Source organism: Hemiscyllium ocellatum, chromosome 13, assembly GCF_020745735.1.
Source record: "Hemiscyllium ocellatum isolate sHemOce1 chromosome 13, sHemOce1.pat.X.cur, whole genome shotgun sequence".
Classification (NCBI taxonomy): Eukaryota; Metazoa; Chordata; class Chondrichthyes; order Orectolobiformes; family Hemiscylliidae; genus Hemiscyllium; species Hemiscyllium ocellatum.
In genome coordinates, this window is record NC_083413.1 from 38,431,790 (window position 1) to 38,445,954 (window position 14,165).

The window sequence follows — 14,165 nt, forward strand, 5'->3', positions numbered from 1 at the left end:
GAAACTGACCTGAAACCATTGTTAAAATTTCCCCGATTCTGAAATCACGTGGTGGAACATTGTTGCAATATTTGTGACTAAACAATTATTTATTCATTGCCAATCATTTCGATGCCAGTTGTATCCTCTTCCCTATCGATCTTAGTTTTGAGACGGCATCACTGAAGTGTTGGTTTTGTTTTACACTATTAGTGGGGAGAGAAAGCACGGCCACACACCTGAGTGACCCCCTCGCGTTTCTCATGAACCCATACATTCTCAGTCTTAACAGGTACTGCTAATGCGTTCACTGGAAATGTTGGAGGCCACCAACTCCCGCGTTCATGTAACCTGCAGTTTTATGAAAGATCCCAAATAGGAGGAAACCAAACGTCCTCATGTGTCCGGGATCTGGATAAAGCTGCAATGTCCTATTGTTATACACTAGTCATTCACCCCCTTCGCTGACTGGGATTAGGCCAAAGCGTATTTTCATCTGCATTATTTTCCCAAATGTATCCAGCTTTTGTTAATGACAGCTAATGATAACCCCTCCACTTGGATCACTGCTGATGGGGGCTCTTAAATCTAGAGACAGTCAATTAACCAAGAAAACAATTAACGCGATTATAATCATGGACTTTATGAATAATGCATGCCATTTTCATAATTACAGCTGTAGATTAGGTTTCGACTAAATGTGTACAAAACAGTGGGTAGCTTGAAGCAGTAATATTTTACTGCATTGTAAATATTTATAGTTTACTATCCACTGTTTCAGAAGTAAGTCTCTACCATATCTTCTGGATAGGAATTGACAATTATTGATATTCACGGTGAGATGTTTCAGTGATGAGCAGTCGAGGCGAACACAGCAAAGAATTAGAATTGTCTGTAGTGTGATTCGCCGTGGGCCGAGCAGTACACAGTGGTAGTGAAATCCCAGGTCTAACCTGGGGAAATGTGAAGAATGGTGTATCTGTTTGCTGAGCTCTGACACGCAGCTATTTCCCTGGAGAATGAAAACAGTTAGAAGTTTTATTTTATTAATGTATTGTTTATATGTTAATTAGGACGTTCAGTTCTTTCAAATGATGCTGATGGTTTCGTTTCTCCTTGTTGAGATTCATTCTCACGTTTGAGGAGGGGCTAGGGCAAGTTTACAGTCAGAGAAACCAACCCGAGGATAACCCTCCCACACTCCATCCTTAATCCAAGTCTAAAGGGTGGAGTGCCTTGCACTTGATGGTACACCCTCGGTTTGTGATGCTGCTTCCTTTACTGGGCTGGAGAGCGGGATATAGCGCCGCTGGCTGCATTCAACAGGAGAGTGAAGGGCTGTCAGTCATTGAGCGGAGTGTTCATAAAGCTGCCGCCAGCTTTATCCACACACACACACACACACGCTGCCGAGGGTGACGCGGGCGTTGTATCTGCCTGTCAGATTTCCCGCGCTGGGAGAAAAAGGTGAGAATTCTACGAACGGATCAGGTCAAGCAGCAGATGCTGATGCCGTTTCTGAGGCACCATGGAGAAGACCTATTCTTTAACAGCTCATTACGACGAGTTCCAAGAAGTTAAGTACGTGAACAAATTTAGCTCCGGCACTCTGCACAATGGTTTAAACCTTCACCTCAGCTCTCGCAAACACGATAGGAACGGCAAAAGTAGAAGGGGGGAGTTGCGATGGAGCAAGCGAGAGATTTGCCTGCTTTCCGGCTTAGTGTTTGCCACGGGGCTGTGTATCATTCTGGCGAGTATGCTGGTCCTCAAGTACTTCGCTTCAGAACAAGAGATTCACTGCCGGGAGGACTGCAGCCGCAAGAAGACCTTCACAAAGGCGGCCCGCCTGATTGCCAGCAACATCGACCCCACCATTGACCCGTGCAAAGATTTTTACACTTTCTCCTGCGGGAGCTGGCTCAGGAGACACGGTATTCCCGAGGACAAACTCAGCTATGGCACCGTCACTGCCATCGCTGAGCAGAACGAAGCCAAACTGCAACGGCTCCTCATGCAACCGGTCAAGAGATACTACAGGAGGTCCGCCGAGAGGAAGGTCAAGCAGTTTTACAAATCCTGCATCAACATGAAAGAGATCGACCGGCTGGGAGCGCAACCCATGCTGGACATTATTGAAGGTTGTGGAGGGTGGGACATCATTGGCACCTGGAAGAGAACGGCATGGAGTTTTGGTGAACTTTTGTACAAAACCCAAGGAGTGTACAGCACAGCCGCCTTCTTCTCTTTAAATGTGAACGTGGACGATAAAAATTCTTCCCGGAATGTGATCAGAGTAAGTCTTGTGAAATGTGTCCAAGCTGATTAAAACCAAACGCAGCGTTCTGCACCAACTGGTGAAATTGGACCCGGTTCCGGCCTCAGTCGAATGTAAATAGATCAAATTTGAGGGAAGTGTTCACAATCACTTCCACTGTGCTTCAGGAAGCATGCTCCAATCATTGATACTCAATCGCAACGGTTTGAGTAAGTGCACAAATGAGTTCCACTCAAATTTGTTGACAAGATTGTACATTAAGGAATGGCGCATCATTGTGGAGTTTGACGATAAATCCGATTGAACCAGCAGTACGCAGAGAGAGAGAGAAACCCTGTTAGTTTGTGCTCAGCACCACATGTTATTACTGTCTGGGACAAGGCATTTCCAGACATTATAATCCGCGAACTAAACTTCATTCTGAATTCTTCTATTCATTCGAGAGTTTACACGATAAAGCTAAACAAACCTTTATCTCAATTTAGAACCTAATTTATCCCACTAACTGAGGGAAGTTTCTAGAATTTGTTGTTAAAGACAGAGCACAGATATTTAAAAGGTAAATTAGGGCTGGCAATCAACTTAATTGATTGTTAATTAGCTGCCTTAGTGTATTAGGCAAACGGGAAAGATGATATTCAAATAGACGTCCAAAAGCCATTCAAACGGGTTTCACATGAGAGACTGTTCTTAAAAATTAAATCACATGGAAATGGAGGTGATGCATTGACATGGCTAGGGAATTGGTTAAGTGGCGAGAGATTTAAAATAATGGAAACTGAAGTTGGTGAGATATGAGAAGTGATGGTGTCCACTCCCCAACAAGGATTTTTCAGCTTTTCACAGTATATGACTTCGACAGAGGAATAGATGGCCATGTTTGCTGATGACACTTAGGTGGCATAGTAAATAGTGTCAGTTGAGGCAGAAAGTCAAAAGAAGGGACATTAACAGCAAGAAACTGTGCCATTTGGAACTTAATGTGAGGAAATATGAGGCCGTCCACATGGGAATGAGAAAGATAAACCAGAGTAATGGTCCAAACCAGAACATGTAAAAAAATACAGGTTTAGTATGCTGTGCCCAGACATCAATAAAAGCTCATACCTAGATAGATAGACAAACAGAGAGAGAGAGAAAGATTCATGTTACATAGGCGTTTTTCTCATCAGGGCTGCAATACAAAGAGGTAGAAGATTTGTAGAGATCTATAAAACTTTGGTTTTATAAAACTCTCGAGGAGCATTGTATTCAATTCTAGGACCTTATCTCAAGAAGAATATCCTGACCTTGGGTGATGTAAAGTGCAGATTCGTTGAAGTTCTGAAAGGCATAAACTATGAGGGCAGGCTGCATAAACTTGGCTTATATTCATTTAAGCATCGAAGATTAAGGAGTTACCTAATTGACCTATCCAAGATGATTAGAAGCTTTAATAGGGTAGAAAGAAGTTATTTCCTCTTGTGGAGGAGTCAAAAGGAAAGAGCCATAACATTAAACATTAGAGCGACATTGTTCAGGAAGCTATCAGGAAACAATGTTTCAGAAACAACATGACAGAAATCGGAGCTCCACCAAAATGATGGTTGAGACTGGGTGAAATTAAAATGTCAAAACTGAGGTTGATGATTTTTCTTATGCAAGGATATTAAAGGTTACAGAACCATGATGGGTCAATAGAGCTAGGATACAGATCAATTATGATTTAACTGAACAATGTGACAGATTTAAGAGGCTAACTGGTCTCCTTGTGTTCCATGTTCATAAGTACAACTTCAATTTTCTTGTATTGCAAACCAAAAAGATTTTTATTGTTTTGTTCAGATGAGGGTCTGACATCTTTTAATCATTAAGAAATTTAATTCTGTCACAGACTAATTTCAAGAACAGCTTTCGATTATAGCTCTTTTTCATGTGGCAGATTCATAATGGAGGAGGTGACCTGCTTTCAATGGATCATTAGGTATGAGAATTGACAGCTCCCTTCCTGGGACAAAGCAATCTGTGTAAAGCAGCACAGTAATGTCACTTGGGTATAATATAGTTTCTAATTGGCATGAAGTAACGGTGCAGTAAAACAGAATTCACAAGCAGAATAAAATGTAGATCTTTGTCCAACAAGTGCATCATAAAACCTAAAGTTAAATCAAGTGCAGGTTATGATTTATATACAACCTCAATCTTATTATTTATAGCTGGATATCGATTGATCATTTCCAACTTTCAGATCATACAGTACTCAAAGATTTATTTTGCTGCGTACTAAATCGTCCAGCTTTAGTTGAATAATTTGCATTCTTTATGATAAATAAACATATTACTGTAATAGCAAACTGTAAATAATTTGTTGTTGATTGGTATCCCTCAACGATAAGAGTAATAAGCATTTTATTAAATTGTGTACATTTCCTGGGCTCTTACCTTGGTTCATATTTTAATTGCCTTCCACCTATGGTGAATTCTTGTTCCTGTACATTAAGAAGAAACCAGGTCTTCAATTTTCAAACAATATGGACAAAATGTGTTTTTTTTTAAATGGCATCACAGCAATGAATCTCTCCCGGTCTTATACCTGTTTAACAATTTTTCATCAATTGTTTTAATGTTGAAGAGAAACAATTCTCTTGATGGTTCATTCTCCTATCGTAAAGTCACCGATTTATAGAGGTCCACAGCATAGAAAATGGTCCTTCAGCCCAGCGAGTCTCTGCCAGTCTAAAACAGGCATTCAACTATTCTAATCACTTTTCACAGCATTTCGCCCATTACAAGTGCATATCTAAATACTTATTAAGTGTTATCAGGGTTCCTGCCTCTACCACTGCTACAGGCAATAGTTTCCCATTCCCACCATCCTCTAGGTGAATAAGATTTTCCTCACATTCCCTTTAAACATCCTGTCCTTTCCCTTAAATCTGTGCCCCCAATCATTAATCCTTTCACCAATGGGAAAAGCTTCTTTCTGTATACCCTGTCTATGCCTCTCATAATATTATACATCTCAATCATGTCCCTCCTTAGTCTCCTCTGCTTCAATAATTAAAAACCCCAATCTATCGAAACCCTCTTCATCAGTAAAACTCTCCAGCCCAGGTAACATCCTGCTAAATCTCTGCAGCCTCTCCAGTGCAATCACATCTCTCCTATAGTGTGGATTCCAGAACTGCCCACAATATTTTGATTCTGGCCTAACTAAGGATTTATACGGAGGCAGCATCACTTCCATGCTCTTATAATATATGCCTTAGCTGATAAAGGTAAGTATCCCACATGCCTTCTAAACCACTTTATCTTAAGGGTTCGGTGGACATGCACACCAGAACTTCTCTGATCCTTGATGCTTCCCAGGGCATTTGAAATTCACTTGTGGAATATGGGCGTTGATGGCTTTTTATCCTTCACTCGTGATGTGTACCATCGCTGGTGGGACAGCATTTATTGCCCATCCCTAGTTGCCCTTTAGAAGCTGATGGTGCAATGTCTTCTTGAACTGCTGCAGTCCATGTGCTGTAGGTAGACACACAATGCCATTAAGAAAGGAAATTACAGGCTTTTGACCTAATGACACTGAAGGAATGGCAAAATATTTCTATGGTGAGTGGTTTGGAGGGGAACTTGAAGCGGTTGGTTGTATTGATTGTAATGAGGTTAGCCAGGTGAACCTGATAGGATATAAGTTCCCTGGTTAGGGCTGTTAATCTGATCCAATCAGGGAGCCCTGGCTGACAGATATAAGAAGGAGACAGTGAGGTCTGCAGATGCTGGAGATCAGAGTTGAAAGTGTGTTGCTGGAAAAGCACATCAGGTCAGGCAGCATCTGAGGAGCAAGATATTCAACATTTTGAGGAAGGGCTCTGGCCTGAAACATTGATTTTCCTGCTCCTCAGATGCTGCCTGACCTGCTGTGCTTTTCCAGCAAAACACACTCCTATAAAAAGTTGTCTGACAGCTGTCTCTGAGAAGGCTGGACTAGTGTCAAGTACTAGGCACTTGTAAATAAAGGGTGACTTGGTGATAGGATACCAGCCACTGTAGAGTTATTCCAGTGATTTGGAGACAGAAAAAAAATCTCTTGAAGAAATTCACTTGTAACAATCATCTTTGAAAGCACTTCTGGCATTATGCCATTATATGGGAAACTTAACTCATTCAATCCTGCTGTCGAATACTGGGCCCAGTATGTGGAAAGAATCATTATTTTTTCTGGGCAAATGACATTGGGGCAGATGAGAAACAATGAGTAATTCTCTTGACAGCTTGTGAACATGCAGCATTTTTGGTTATTAGGAGCCTGCTGTTTCCTAAGGCACCAGATACTAAAACCAGTCAAGAGTTGACGGATTTTGTTGAGGAATATTATGGTCTCAAGCTTCCTCTAATTCTAAGATGCTAAAGGTTTTAGTCAGCAGTTCGAGAACCAAAGAAATCTGTGTTGGGATTTTTGATGAGGTTAAGGTAACTGGCAGAGGAATGTGACTTTGGTTTATCCCTTAATGAGATACTGAGAGACTGTTTCGTATGTGGGATTAATGGTGTACCCATGCAAAGCATCTATTAGCTGAAGCCCAACTGAACTTCAAACAAGCACTACAACTCGCTTTGGAAAATGTGGCTAGTACGGTAGTTGAGTTGCAGTTCTGATGTAAGTGAACACCCTCAAAATACAATGAGCTTGGGGAACACCACTGGAGTGAAAGCAATTGCATAGCCTCTCTCAGGACATATCCTGAACAGAGGGACTCTAAGTCGGGCCACAGCAAAACCCCAAAACAAGGTCAAGCCTTGGCCAAATGGTTAAATCTGGTCTGACAGGCCATTATAGTTGCTGCTGGAATATAGACTCCAGACAGCAAAAGGGTCCCACTAGACCTGAAAAAGGAAGAGAACTCATAGGCTAGTAAACAGGAGAGTGCATATCCTGAAAGGCCCATATATATCTGGCTAAGAACAGTTAAATTGCTTAGCAACATTCGATCAGAACTAATCAAAGTAAACGTCTGCTTAAGTGGTCACCCAGTTCTAATGGAGGTTAGATTAGATTCCTTACAGAATGGAAACAGGCCATTTGGCCCAACAAGTTCACACCGACCCTCCAAGAGCAACCCACCCAGACCCATTCCTCTACCTTATATTTACCCCTGACTAATGCACCTAACACTATGGGCAATTAAGCATGACCAATTCCCCTGATCTGCACATCTTTGGATTATGGGAGGAAACTAGAGCACCTGGAAGAAACCCATGCAGACATGGGGAGAATGTGCAAACTCCCCACAGACAGTCGCCCAAGCCGGGAATAGAACCCGGGGTTGATGGTGGCACAGCTGCATCAGTGATTACATAACTTATCTTTTATAAATGTCACTTTAGATTCTAACTCCAAAGTTTGCATAAAACTCAGGTAGACTGAGAACCTATACAGGGGATCCTTTACAGATTAAGGGTACAACTTCCATTCCAGTCTCTTATGAGAGGCAGTTGGTTCAGTTCCCACCGTGTGTAGTAAAAGGCTCAGGCCCAAGCTTGATGGAGTGAAATTGGTTGGGAAAGATTCAACCTGATTAGCTCAACATTTTGCAATTAGAAACTGGCCACCTGACTGAAGTCCTAATTAAATACCAGGAAGCTTTTCAAGAAGGTCTGGGTACTATCAAAAGAGCCAAGGCCACCTTATATGTTGACCAGGCACCAATTCCGTGATTCTTCAAGGCCCACCCAGTGCCATTTGCTTTACATACAAATGTAGAGGCAGAAAGCAGGAGGCTGGAAAGCAAAGGAATCATCAAACCAGTTCAGTTTGCAGGAGGGCAGCACTAGTTGTTCTGACTGTGAAGCCCGACAGGTCCCTTTGTGGGCTTTTAAACAAATGGTAACCATTTCTCACAGTTGGATAAATAACCAATCTCTGGCATAGAGGATTTACACTCAAAGCTGGTGATGTGGAGGGTGTTGTCCTTCATGAAACTCAACATGAGCCATGCGTACCTGCAATTGCAGTTAAATGAGGATTCCCAGAAGTATGCTGTAATTAATACCCATGAGGGTTTACACCAATATATGAGACTGCCTTTGGGGTATCATGAGTCTGTGGCATTTTTCAGCGGATGATAGAGAATAATTTACAAGGTCGCCATTTATTTGCATGATGTGCTAATAACAGGGTAGACCATAAAGCGCACTTAGAGAATTTGGATGTAATCTTGAGATGTTTCTCCAATGTGGGCGTGCACCTTAAAAGGGAAAACTGTCTGTTCCAGGGACTTCAGTTGACCTACTTGAACAAGACCAAGTTACACCAGATGGAAGATAAAGTGAGGGCAATTAAAGGTATGCTGGCTCAGTGGTTAGCACTGCTGCCTCACAGCACCAGAGACCCGGGTTCAATTCCAGCCTTGGGTGACTGTCTGTGTCAATGTGGAGTTTGCATATCTTTCCTTGTCTGTGTGGGATTCCTCCAGGTGCTCTGGTATCTCCCCACAGTCCCAAGATGTACAGGTTACGTGGATTGGCCATACTAAATTGCTCATACTATCCAGAGCGTGTAGATTAACCATGTTAAATGCAAGTATGGGGGCATGTCTTGGTGGGATGCTCTTGGTGGGTGAGAGGGTCAGTGTGGACATGATGGACTAAGTGTCAAGACTGTGGTGCTGGAAAAGCACGGCAAGTCAGGCAGCATCCGAGGAGCAGGAAAATCAACATTTTGGGCAAAATGAGGGCTCATTCCTGATGAAAGGCTTTTGCCCAAAATGTTGATTTTCCTGCTTCTCGGATGTCACTTGACCTGTTGTGCTTTTCCCAGCACCACTCTCTTGACTCTAACTGCCAGCATCTGCAGTCCTCACTTTCGCTTTGATGGGCTAAGTGGCCTAGTTCCACACTATAAAGACTCTATGATTTCCACATGCGTACACATTCAAGTTAGAACACTGTCTGAGAGTCCAAGTGGTAAATACAGATGCCTTGAGTCATCTGCCACTGGCAGTTGCACCACTGGTGTTATCGCCATTGCAAGAGTCCATAATGGTTGTGAATTTTTATGGACACACTTCCAGTCACAGCTGACAATATCAGACTTTGGGTGCAGAAAGATCCAGTCCTGGCAAAACTCAAACAGCTGGTGGTGATTGGGGAAATCAAATGGCAGCAGAACCAGAATTGAAACATTTTTGGATCCAGCAAGGCCAGATCAATGTAGAGGATGACATTTTATTGTAGGGAGCAAGCGTGATAGTCCCAAGCAAAGATCACTGCCAGATAGTGGCTGAACACCACCAAGATTATCCAGGGATGTTCAAAATGAAGATGTTGGAAAGAAGTTATGTCTAGTGGCCAGAGTTGGTTGCAGGCATAGCCAAGTTGGTGGTGCAGTGTCCAGAGCACCAACAAGGACAAAAATTACCACTGACTGCTCCCTCAACTTTGTGGGAATGGCCAGGTAAACCTTGGACTCAGTTACACGTCAACTATGCGGGCTCTTTCACAAGCTCAATGTTCTTAATCATTTTGGATACCCATTGAAAGTGTTTTTATGTGCATAAAGTTCATTTGTCAAACATGGGGACTATGACAGAAGAGCTGCGACTCCCAGAGGTGTTGGTCACAGCACAGAGTTTGAATACTTCCAAAAGTTGAATGACATTTGGCATATAAGGACAGCTCCATACCATCCATTATCCAATGATCTGGCGGAAAGAGCAGTCCAACTTTGAAGGCAGGCTTAAAGAAACAGCCTACAGCTTCACTTGATACCAAACTGCCCTGGTTCCTGTTTGATTATCGGACTGCTCCACCTGCAACTACAGGAATAGCTCCGGCGGAGTTGCTCATGGGAAGAAGACTCCAGACAAGGTAGAACCTGATCTTCCTGGATCTGGTTGGGATGGAGGTTGCAAAACAGCAGCAGGTACACCAATGCCCGACAGATGGCTCCTCAAAGTGAGGAAGACTGTTTACTTCAAGTTTGGTGCCAAAACTATGGTAACAGCACCGTATGGGTAAGAGGCATGGTCGACTCGCGGTCAGGTCTTGTGACGTAGAAAGTTCGGGTAGTTGAGGCTGTCCTGAACAAGCAAGTGGACCACATGAAAGCTGCAAACTGACAAATGGAGCAGGAATGTACCTGTCCCCTCAGAACAACCAGAAAAGCTGATGGAACCCATAGGTTCTACCCCTCAATCGAACATTGAAGAAACTTCAGAGTTTGAGATGGATACTGCAGATGACGAGGCTCTTCCAAGATGCTCTGAGCACGAGGTGGGCTTTAGTCTGGAATACTCCACTGTATCCGAGGCAGAGCCTGAGGAACCGGACCCTGTGTGAAATCGCCCCAGGAGAGTTACAATACAAAGAACAGACCTATGTCCCCAGACTTCGAGGGAGAGGAATGTAGTGATTGTAATGAAGTTAGCCAGTTGGACTTCATAGAATGAGATGCCAGATTGGGCCAGGTTGACGGTCCTACTCAGCGGACCTTGGCTAATATATATAAACAGGAGTATCAGAGTTTCTATTCATTCTGAGAGCTGGCTCTGAGGGAGCTGGACCAGTGTCAAGTACTATGCATGTGTATTATAGGATGACTTGGTGATAGGATATTGACCTCTATGGAGTTATTTTAGTGGCGTTCCCATGTATCTGCCCTAGTCTTTCACAATAGAAGTGATTGTCAGTTTGGAAGATCCTGTCTAAGGGTCTTTGGTGAATTTCTGCAGTGTACCGAAGACAGTGCTGCTACTGAGTATCAGTGGTGGAGGGAGTGGATGTTTTTGGATGTGGTGCCAATCAAACAGGCTGCTTTGTTGTGGATGGTGTTAAGCTTGAGTGTTGCTGGAGCTGTACCCATCAAGGCAAGTTGGGGAGTATTCAATCACACTCTTGAGTTGTGCCTCATGGATAGACAGATGTTTGTGAATCAGGAGGTAAGATAGTTGTCGCAGTATTTCTAGTAAAAAGTGTGGACTGCAGATGCTGGAGACCAGAGGTGAAAAGTGTGGCGCTGGAAAAGCGCAGCAGGTCAATCAGCATCCGAGGAGCAGGAAAATCGACGTTTTGGGCATAAGCCCTTCTTCAGGAATCTCTGGTCTACTCTTGTAGCAACTGTATTTATATGGCAAGACCAGGCACTTGTCAGTAATAATCTCCAGGATGTTGACAGTGGGAATTCAGTAATAATAACAGTGATGATCATGTAAAGGGGTGGGGTGGGGGTGGGCGTGGTTAAAGTGATTCTTATTGGAGATAGTCATTACCTGTCATTTGTGTGGCCCAGACCAGACCTGAATATCATTCAGAACCTGCTGCATTTGGACATGGACTGCTTCAGTATATGAAGAGTATATGTATGGTACAGGTAGATAATCCTTTATCTGAAATGCTCAGGACCAGCTGTTTTGGCGGAATTAGAAAGTTTTCGGTTTTCAGAATAGGTGACAGTTTAATGGTGAAATTTTTAAAAATCTTACCGGAGAAGCAGACTTCTAAGTAAGAACAGGCTGTTGGTGCTTGGCCATGACCCCCCACCACCACCACCACCACCACCATGTCACATCTGAGTGGCATGCATCAAGTGGGTGTCGACTTGGGTTAACTGTATGCATGCCAAACAACCTTGTTAATGAGGATAAAACTTCACAAAAAAAACCTTTGGATTTCAGAGTTTTTTGGTTTTGGATGTTTGGACAAAGGATCTTCTACCTGTACTGAACATTATTCAATCATTGGTGAACATCCCCACTTCTGACCTCATAATGAAGTAATTGATGAAGCAACTGAAGGTGGTTGATCAAGGACACTACCCTCCAACAACTGTAACCACTTCCTGTGTGCCATGTCCACAAGGACTCTTGCCAATATTTATAGATGCATCATAGAAAGCATCCTATTTCCCAGCATGGTATGGCAACTGCTGTTCCCGAGAAAGCAAGAAATTACAGAGAGTTGCAAACCTAGCCCAGTTCACCTTGCAAACCAGCCTTCCATTTATTGACTCCATCTGTACGTCCTGCTGCCTTGGGGAAGCAACAAACACAATCAAAGAGTCTTCCCACCCCAGTTATACTCTCTTCTATCTTCTTACATCCAATAAAAGATACAAAAGTTTGAATACACATATGAATACATTCAAGAACAGCTTCTTCCCCGCTGTTCTCAGATTTTTGAATGGACCTTTCAAATGTTAATTATGATCTCTCTCTCTGTGCACCATCTCCGTGCTGTTACATTGTATTCTACACAAGTCCCGCTACCCTGATGCACTTTGTATAGTACGATCTGCTTGTATAGCATGCAAAACAACACTTCTCACTGTATTTTGGTGAGTGTGACAATAATGAATCAATCCATCAATCAAGTATGACACCAACAGCACGTTCGCCCCTGATTCCCATTGCCCCGATTCCCATTTCCCCTAATTCCCATTCCCATTCCCATTCCCGTACAGCTTCACTTGTATTACTTGATGCCACACTTGGTTGAATGAGATCTTGATGTCAAGGGCTGTCACTGTCATCTCACCTCTGGAATTGAGCTCTACAGTATCAAAGCTGTAATAAAGTCAGGAGCTAACTGTCTCCGGCCCAAATTGGACCTCACTAAGCAGGTTATTGCTGAAAAGTGCTGCTTGATAGACTGTTGTTGACACCTTCCATCACTTTATTGATGAATGGAAGTAGACTAATGGAGAAATAATTGGCTGGGTTGGATTTATCCTGCATTTTGTATACAGGACATACCTAGCTAATTTTCTACATTGTCCAGTAGATGCCAGTGTTGTAATTTCTTGGAGGAGCTTGATTAGGCAAGCGGCAACTTCTAGAGCACAAGCCATAGACTCATAGAAATGTACAGCACGGAAACAGACCCTTCAGTCCAACTCATCCATGAAGACCAGATATCCCAAACAAATCTCGTCCCACCTGCCAGCATATCCTTCCAAACCCTTCCTATTCATATACCCATCCAAATGCCTCTTAAATGTTGCAATTGTACTAGCCTTCACCACTTCCTCTGGCAGCTCATTCCATATGTGTACCACCCTCTGCGTGCAAAGGTCGCCCCTCAGGTCCCTTTTATGTCTTTCCCTTCTCACCCTAAACCTATGCCTTCTATTTCTGGACTCTCCCACTCCAGAGACCTATTTGTCTATTTATCCTATCCACGTCCCTCAAGATTTTATAAACCTCTATAAGGTCACCCCTCAGCCTCCGACGCTCCAGGAAAAACAGCCCCAGCTTGTTCAGCCTCTCCCTATAGCTCAAATCTTCCAAACCTGGTAACATCCTTGTAAATCTTTTCTGAACCCTTTCAAGTTTCACAACACCTTTCCAATAGGAAGGAGACTAGTTTTGCACGCAATATTCCAAAAGTCGCCTAACTAATGTCTTGTACAGTCACAACATGACCTCCCAACTGCTGTACTCAATACTCTGACCAATAAAGGAAAGCATACCAAACACCTTCTTCACTATCCTATCTACCTGCGTCTCCACTTTCAAGGAGCTGTCAACCTGCACTCCAAGGTCTCTTTGTTCAGCAACACTCCTGAGGACCTTACCATTAAGTCTATAAGTCCTGCTAAGATTTGCTTTCCCAAAATGCAGCACCTTACATTTATCTAAATTAAAATCCATCTGCCACTTCTCAGCCAATTGGCCCATTTGATCAAGATTCTGTGTAGTCCGAGGTAACCTTCTTTGCTGTCCACTACACCTTCAATTTGGTGTCATCTGCAAATTTGCTAACTATACCTCTTATGCTCACATCCAAATCATTTATATTAATGATACAAAGTAGTGGACCCAGCACCGATCCTTGTGGCATTCCATTGGTCACTGGTCTTCAGTACTATTTGCCCATATTATTGCCAGTTCAATTCTGTCTGGTTTTCATGTATTATTGAGACTTTGTA

General features: G+C 43.0%; 1 protein-coding gene across 1 annotated transcript in view; it reads left to right on the plus strand.

Annotated features, from left to right (window-relative positions):
* Window positions 1-1,507: 1,507 nt before the first annotated feature.
* Window positions 1,508-14,165, plus strand: part of LOC132821515 (endothelin-converting enzyme-like 1) — a 118,361-nt gene continuing 105,703 nt past the window's right edge. The window contains exon 1 of the mRNA XM_060834121.1: window positions 1,508-2,275. Coding sequence (XP_060690104.1) covers window positions 1,508-2,275 — 768 coding nt within the window. The remainder of the gene's footprint in view (window positions 2,276-14,165) is intronic.